Source organism: Pezoporus occidentalis, unplaced genomic scaffold, assembly GCF_034315485.1.
Source record: "Pezoporus occidentalis ecotype Australia unplaced genomic scaffold, CSIRO_AGI_Poc_V1 ctg498, whole genome shotgun sequence".
NCBI lineage: Eukaryota > Metazoa > Chordata > Aves > Psittaciformes > Psittacidae > Pezoporus > Pezoporus occidentalis.
In genome coordinates, this window is record NW_026915833.1 from 62,549 (window position 1) to 70,912 (window position 8,364).

Here is an 8,364-nt window from a genome sequence, read left to right on the forward strand (position 1 = left end):
TTGCCATGGGGAGGTGGTTGCCATGGGGACACGTTGCCATGGGGACACGTTGCCATGGGAGGTGGTTGCCATGGGGACACGTTGCCATGGGGAGGTTGTTGCCATGGGGACACGTTGCCATGGGGAGGTGGTTGCCATGGGGACACGTTGCCATGGGGAGGTGGTTGCCATGGGGACACGTTGCCATGGGGAGGTGGTTGCCATGGGGACACGTTGCAATGGGGAGGTGGTTGCCATGGGGACACGTTGCCATGGGGAAACGTTGCCATGGGGAGGTTGTTGCCACGGGGAGGTGGTTGCCATAGGGAGGTGGTTGCCATGGGGACACGTTGCCATGGGAGATGGTTACCATGGGGAGGTGGTTGCCATGGGGACACGTTGCCATGGGGAGGTGGTTGCCATGGGGACACGTTGCCATGGGGTCACGTTGCCATGGGGAGGTGGTTGCCATGGGGAGGTTGTTGCCATGGGGAGGTTGTTGCCATGGGGAGGTGGTTGCCATGGGGACACGTTGCCATGGGAGATGGAAGCCATGGGGAGGTGGTTGCCATGGGGACACGTTGCCATGGGGAGGTGGTTGCCATGGGGACACGTTGCCATGGGGAGGTGGTTGCCATGGGGACACGTTGCCATGGGGAGGTTGTTGCCATGGGGACACGTTGCCATGGGGAGGTGGTTGCCATGGGGACACGTTGCCATGGGGAGGTGGTTGCCATGGGGACACGTTGCCATGGGAGATGGTTGCCATGGGGAGGTTGTTGCCATGGGGAGGTTGTTGCCATGGGGAGGTGGTTGCCATGGGGACACGTTGCTATGAGGAGGTGCTGTCCAGGGCAGCCACAGTCCCGGGATGGGGATACCCGAAGGGATGGGGGGCACCCCCTGACCCCCCCCAGGGGCTGACAGGAGCTGTTGCGGGCCCAGCCGCGGGGGGGCCGGGGGGAGGCTCCGGCGCTGGAGCCTTGATCCCACCGGATCAACCCCCCCGCGGCCTCAATCCCGCCGGAGGAGGGGGGACCCTCCCCGCTGCCCCCCCTTCAGCTCCCTCACAGAGCCCGGGGGGGGGGGTTTGGGGGTGCACAAGCTGAGAGCCACGTTTGAGACCTGGGATGGGGACGGCTCCGATGGCCCCATTGACACCCCCAATGTGCCCCTTGTTGGGGGGGGGGGGGACCGGAGAACCCCCCAAGGGCCCAGGCGAGAGCCCCCTTGCAAGAGCCCCCCAAGGAGCTCCCCCCCCCCCGTGAGCGATCCCCGTGCAAGGGCTCACCCGGTGCCGTCCCCCTCTTTTGAAGCCCCGCCCCCTTGGCCACGCCCCGTTAAGCCCCGCCCATCACCAGGGCCCCCACCCCGTTAAGCCCCGCCCCGCTGCTCAAAGCGGCAGCACCGAGAGCGCCCGAACGGCTGCAACGGCACCGGCACCGCCACCACCGGCCGGTGAGTGCATGGGGGGGGGGGGGGAACGGGACGGGACGGGACGGGACCGGACGGGTCCCACCGGGCACCGGGAGCCGCCACCGGGAGCGGAACCGGGGCCGGATGGAGATGGAGAGCGCGGCCGCCGCCTCCATCCGGTCCCGATCCCGATCCCGATCCCGGTCCCGGTGCCGGTCGCGGTCCCGCGGTGTTAACCCCGCTCCGGTACTACCGGACCCCCCCCGCTCCGTGATTCCCCCACTTCCCTTTTCCCACCGCGCCGGGATTCGAACCCGTGACCCACAGCGGGGGGGGGGGGGACGGGACGGGACCCGCGCTCCACCCGGTGCCAGCCGGTGCCGCTCCCCACGCATGATACGGGGGGACCCCCCCCGCCCCGCCCCACTGCAACCGGGGGGGGGGGCCCAGATGTGCCCCAGATGTGGGATGCTGCGGGTAGGGGATGGGGGGGGGGGGTGTCTGTGTGTGTGTGTGTGTGTGTGCCCCCCACTTTCCGTGGGGCAGGGACTGGGGGTCGCGGGGGCCACACAAAGGCCCCTTGTCCCTATGGGGGGGGGGGATTTAGGGGGGGATTTAGGGGGGATTAATCGCGTCCTGTTATCTCCACCACAACACGGGGGGGGGGGGGATTAATCGCCCCCCACCCTTCCCTATGAAAGGGCCCAGCGAGGCCCCGCCCCTCGATGAATATTCATGAGGCGATTTGCATGGGAAGAGTGAAGGGGGGGGGGGTGTCCCACGGGTTTGGGGGGGGGGTTTGGGCATCCCACATCCCCCCCCCCATCACCACCCGTTTGAGCCTGGGAATGGGCACGCGGCCACGGTGGGGGGAGGGGGGGGCCCATCCCCCATTCCCATTCCCATTCCCATCCCCCCATCCCCACCCCCCCCCCCCCCGTCCCCCCCCCTCCCGGAAGGACCCAACGTCCGGGCCAAGGGCTGAGTCATCGGCGGCCTTAAAGGGGCCGGACACGCTTGGGGGGGGGGGGGGGGGGGGGCATTGGGGGGGGAGGGGGTCACATGTGAGTGTGAGCGTGGGGCACGCGTGTGCGCACGTGCGGGTGCAGGGGGGGGGGGTGTTTATTGGGGGGGGGGGGGTGCGCATGCGTGCACGTGGCCATGGCCGTGTGTCCATGTGTCCTCTGTTCCCCCCCCCCCCCACTTCCATGTGTGTCCCTCTTGGGGTGCCCCCTCCCCACCGTACAAACAACCCCCCCACACCCCACACCCCCCCCCCATAGCACCCACGGGTGTCACTATGGGGCAGCGGGATGCTGCGATCGCCACGGCAACCGCATCCCTAGGGTGGGTGGCAGCGGTTGCCATGGTGACCGAGGAGCAACAGGAGATAGGGGTGACCCTCCCCCTTATACACACACACACCAACACCCCCCCCAATGGACCCTGGGTGCTGGTGTCCCCCCCCCCCCATCCCTGTCACATCCCATGACCATCACATGAGTCATGGGCCAGTGGAGCGTGGAAGCGTGTTGGGGGGTGACACACACGTGTTGGGGGGTGACACACACGTGTTGGGGGGTGACACACGTGTTGGGCACACATGCATGTGGGAAGACGCACATGCATGTTGGGGGTGACATACATGTGTTGAGGGGTGACATACATGTGTTGAGGGGTGACATACATGTGTTGGGTACACATGCATGTGGGAACATGCACATGCATGTTGAGGGGTGACACACATGTTGAGGGGTGACATACATGTGTTGGGTACACATGCATGTGGGAACACACACATGCATGTTGAGGGGTGACACACACGTGTTGAGGGGTGACACACACACGTGTTGGGGGTTGCCACCCACGTGTTGGGGGGTGATACACGTGTGTTGGGGGTGACACACGTGTTGGGGGTTGCCACACGCGTGTTGGGGGTTGCCACCCCTGTGTTTGGGGGTGCCACACGTGTGTTGGTGGGTGCCACATGCGTGTTGAGGGGTGACCCACGTGTGTTGGGGGTGACCCACGCGTGTTGGTGCGTGCCACACGCGTGTTGGTGGGTGCCACACATGTGTTGGTGGGTGCCACATGCATGTTGAGGGCTGACCCATGCGTGTTGGTGGGTGCCACACACATGTTGAGAGGTACCACAGGCATGGTGGGGGGGTGCCACACATGTATTGGTGGGTGCCACACGCATGTTGAGGGGTGCCACACATGTATTGGTGGGTGCCACACACATGTTGAGGGGTGCCATAGGCATGTTGGGGGGGTGCCACACATGTATTGGTGGGTGCCACACGCATGTCGAGGGGTGCCACATATGTATTGGTGGGTGCCACACACATGTCGGGGGGTGCCACACATGTATTGGTGGGTGCCACACGCATGTTGAGGGGTGCCACACATGTATTGGTGGGTGCCACATGCATGTCGGGGGGTGCCCCATGCATGTCGAGGGGTGCCACACATGTATTGGTGGGTGCCACACGCATGTCGAGGGGTGCCCCATGCATGTCGAGGGGTGCCACAGGCACCCACACGCGTGTGGGCTGAGGCCGGGCAGCTCGTGACGCTGCTGGGCGCAGCCATGGCCGAGTACCGCAGCCTCCTGGAGGAGCTGGCCCAGAACATCACGGCCGAGGACCTGGAGCAGCTCAAGTCCGCCTGCAAGGAGGACATCCCGAGCGGCGAGAGCGAGGCCATCGCCACCAGCCACCACTGGTTCAGCTTCCTGGAGAAGCACGGCAAGCTGGGGCCAGGTGGGAGCCGCCGGGACCCCGGCCCTCCCCTGCTCCCCGTCCCGGGGTCTTGATCGCTCCCCACCGGGTCCCCAGCCCCGTCTCTCCCTGCTCCCCGGGGTCCCGGCTCCGTTCGCCATCCCACGCGCATCCCCTCTCCTGCTCGCTGGCCGTTGCCCTCATCCTGTTCTGTCTCCTCTTCCCATCCCCATCCTGCTCCCATCCCCATCCTGCTCCCATCCCCATCCTGCTCCCATCTCCCATCCTGCTCCCATCTCCCATCCTGGTCCCATCCCCATCCTGCTCCCATCCCCATCCTGCTCCCATCCCCATCCTGCTCCCATCTCCCATCCCGCTCCCATCTCCCATCCAGTCCCATCCCCATCCTGGTCCCATCCCCATCCTGCTCCCATCTCCCATCCTGCTCCCATCTCCCATCCAGTCCCATCCCCATCCTGCTCCCATCTCCCATCCTGCTCCCATCCCCATCCTGGTCCCATCTCCCATCCTGGTCCCATCTCCCATCCTGGTCCCATCCCCATCCTGCTCCCATCTCCCATCCTGCTCCCATCCTGCTCCCATCTCCCATCCTGGTCCCATCCCCATCCTGCTCCCATCTCCATCCTGCTCCCATCTCCCATCCAGTCCCATCCCCATCCTGGTCCCATCTCCCATCCTGGTCCCATCTCCCATCCTGGTCCCATCTCCCAACCTGCTCCCATCCCCATCCTGCTCCCATCCCCATCCTGTTCCCATCTCCCATCCAGTCCCATCCCCATCCTGGTCCCATCTCCCATCCTGGTCCCATCCCCATCCTGGTCCCATCCCCATCCAGTCCCATCCCCATCCCGGTCCCATCTCCCATCCTGGTCCCATCCCCATCCTGCTCCCATCCCCATCCTGCACCCATCCCCATCCTGCTCCCATCTCCCATCCTGCTCCCATCCCCATCCTGGTCCCATCCCCATCCTGCTCCCATCCCCATCCTGCTCCCATCCCCATCCTGCTCCCATCCCCATCCTGCTCCCATCCCCATCCTGCTCCCATCTCCCATCCAGTCCCATCCCCATCCTGGTCCCATCCCCATCCAGTCCCATCCCCATCCTGCTCCCATCTCCCATCCTGGTCCCATCCCCATCCTGCTCCCATCTCCCATCCTGCTCCCATCTCCCATCCTGGTCCCATCCCCATCCTGGTCCCATCCCCACCCTGCTCCCATCCCCATCCAGTCCCATCCCCATCCTGGTCCCATCCCCATCCTGCTCCCATCTCCCATCCTGGTCCCATCTCCCATCCTGGTCCCATCCCGGTCCCATCCCCATCCTGCTCCCATCTCCCATCCTGCTCCCATCTCCATCCTGCTCCCATCTCCCATCCTGCTCCCATCTCCCATCCTGGTCCCATCCCGGTCCCATCCCCATCCTGGTCCCATCTCCCATCCTGGTCCCATCACCATCCTGGTCCCATCCCCACCCTGGTCCCATCCCCATCCAGTCCCATCCCCATCCTGCTCCCATCCCCATCCTGCACCCATCCCCATCCTGCTCCCATCTCCCATCCTGGTCCCATCCCCATCCTGCTCCCATCTCCCATCCTGCTCCCATCTCCCATCCTGCTCCCATCTCCCATCCTGCTCCCATCTCCCATCCTGGTCCCATCTCCCATCCTGGTCCCATCCCCATCCAGTCCCATCCCCATCCTGCTCCCATCTCCCATCCTGGTCCCATCCCCATCCTGCTCCCATCTCCCATCCTGCTCCCATCTCCCATCCTGCACCCATCCCCATCCTGCTCCCATCCCCATCCTGGTCCCATCCCCATCCTGGTCCCATCCCCATCCAGTCCCATCCCCATCCTGCTCCCATCTCCCATCCTGGTCCCATCCCCATCCTGCTCCCATCTCCCATCCTGCTCCCATCTCCCATCCTGCTCCCATCTCCCATCCTGGTCCCATCTCCCATCCTGGTCCCATCTCCCATCCTGGTCCCATCCCCATCCTGGTCCCATCTCCCATCCTGGTCCCATCTCCCATCCTGGTCCCATCCCCACCCTTCTCCCATCCGCATCCAGTCCCATCTCCATCCTGCTCCCATCCCCATCCTGCTCCCATCCCCATCCTGCTCCCATCCCCATCCTGCTCCCATCCCCATCCTGCTCCCATCTCCCATCCAGTCCCATCCCCATCCTGGTCCCATCCCCATCCAGTCCCATCCCCATCCTGCTCCCATCTCCCATCCTGGTCCCATCCCCATCCTGCTCCCATCTCCCATCCTGCTCCCATCTCCCATCCTGGTCCCATCCCGGTCCCATCCCCATCCTGGTCCCATCTCCCATCCTGGTCCCATCTCCCATCCTGGTCCCATCCCCACCCTGCTCCCATCCCCATCCAGTCCCATCCCCATCCTGCTCCCATCCCCATCCTGCTCCCATCCCCATCCTGCTCCCATCTCCCATCCTGGTCCCATCCCCATCCTGGTCCCATCCCCATCCAGTCCCATCCCCATCCTGCTCCCATCTCCCATCCTGCTCCCATCCCCATCCTGCTCCCATCTCCCATCCTGCTCCCATCTCCCATCCTGGTCCCATCCCGGTCCCATCCCCATCCTGGTCCCATCTCCCATCCTGCTCCCATCCCCATCCAGTCCCATCCCCATCCTGCTCCCATCCCCATCCTGCTCCCATCCCCATCCTGCTCCCATCTCCCATCCAGTCCCATCCCCATCCTGGTCCCATCCCCATCCAGTCCCATCCCCATCCTGCTCCCATCTCCCATCCTGCTCCCATCTCCCTCCTGCTCCCATCCCCACCCTGCTCCCATCCCCATCCAGTCCCATCCCCATCCTGGTCCCATCCCCATCCAGTCCCATCTCCCATCCTGGTCCCATCCTGGTCCCATCTCCATCGTGCTCCCATCTCCCACCCTGGTCCCATCCCCATCCTGCTCCCATCCCCATCCAGTCCCATCCCCATTCTGCTCCCATCTCCATCCGGTCCCATCCCCATCCTGGTCCCCCCACTCTTCCCTGTCTGGGTCCCCATCCCCTCTCCTGGCTCCAGTCCCTGTCCAAGTGCTACCCCTTGGTCCCATCCCACCCCTGTGTCCCTGCCCCATGGTGTTGGTGTCGTGGTGTCCCTGTCCCCATCCCCACAGTGTCCCTGCCCCACGGTGTCCCTGCCCCATGGTGTTGGTGTCATGGTGTCCCTGTCCCCATCCCCACGGTGTCCCTGCCCCATGGTGTTGGTGTCATGGTGTCCCTGTCCCCATCCCCACGGTGTCCCTGCCCCATGGTGTTGGTGTCATGGTGTCCCTGTCCCCATCCCCACAGTGTCCCTGCCCCATGGTGTTGATGTCATGGTGTCCCTGTCCCCGTCCCCACGGCATCCCCATCCCCACAGTGTCCCTGCCCCACAGCATCCCTTCCCCACGGTGTTCCTGCCCCACGGCATCCCTGCTCCACAGTGCCCCTGCCCTATGGTGTCCCTGCCCCACGGCACCCCTTACCCACGGCGTCCCTGCCCTATGGTGTCCCCGCCCCACAGCGCCCCCGCCCCACAGCACCCCCCGCCCCACAGCACCCCCGCCCCACAGCACCCCCGCCCCACGGCACCCCGGTGACGCCACCCCACTGCCCCAGACACGCTCTCGTACGTGGAGCACATCTTCGAGATCTCGCGCCGCCCGGACCTGCTCACCACGGTCGTGCGGTACCGGACCCACGTGCTCAAGATCTCGGAGGAGGACGAGGTGGACACGAAGCTCACGCGCATCCCCAGCGCCAAGAAGTACAAGGGTGAGGGGGGGGGAATCCATGGGGAGAGGGGATCCATGGGGATGGGGGAAACCAGGGGGAGCGGGAAACCATGGGGATGGGGGAATCCATGGGGATGGGGGAATCCATGGGGATGGGGGAATCCATGGGGATGGGGGAATCCATGGGGATGGGGGAATCCATGGGGAGAGGGGAATCCATGGGGATGGGGAATCCATGGGGAGGGGGGAATCCATGGGGAGAGGGGAATCCATGGGGATGGGGGAATCCATGGGGATGGGGAATCCATGGGGATGGGGGATCCATGGGGATGGGGAATCCATGGGGATGGGGGAATCCATGGGGATGGGGGAATCCATGGGGAGAGGGGAATCCATGGGGATGGGGAATCCATGGGGATGGGGAATCCATGGGGAGAGGGGAATCCATGGGGAGGGGGGAATCCATGGGGAGAGG

At 65.1% G+C, this 8,364-nt stretch overlaps 1 protein-coding gene across 1 annotated transcript; it reads left to right on the top strand.

Annotated features, from left to right (window-relative positions):
* Positions 1-1,299: 1,299 nt before the first annotated feature.
* PEA15 (proliferation and apoptosis adaptor protein 15) lies at positions 1,300-7,989 on the top strand (the record flags this gene model as incomplete). Its single annotated transcript, XM_062636788.1, has 3 exons — positions 1,300-1,437; positions 3,987-4,160; positions 7,774-7,989. Coding segments are annotated over exons 2-3 (388 nt in total), but the record flags the coding sequence as incomplete, so codon positions are not given.
* Between the last annotated feature and the right edge of the window lie 375 nt (positions 7,990-8,364).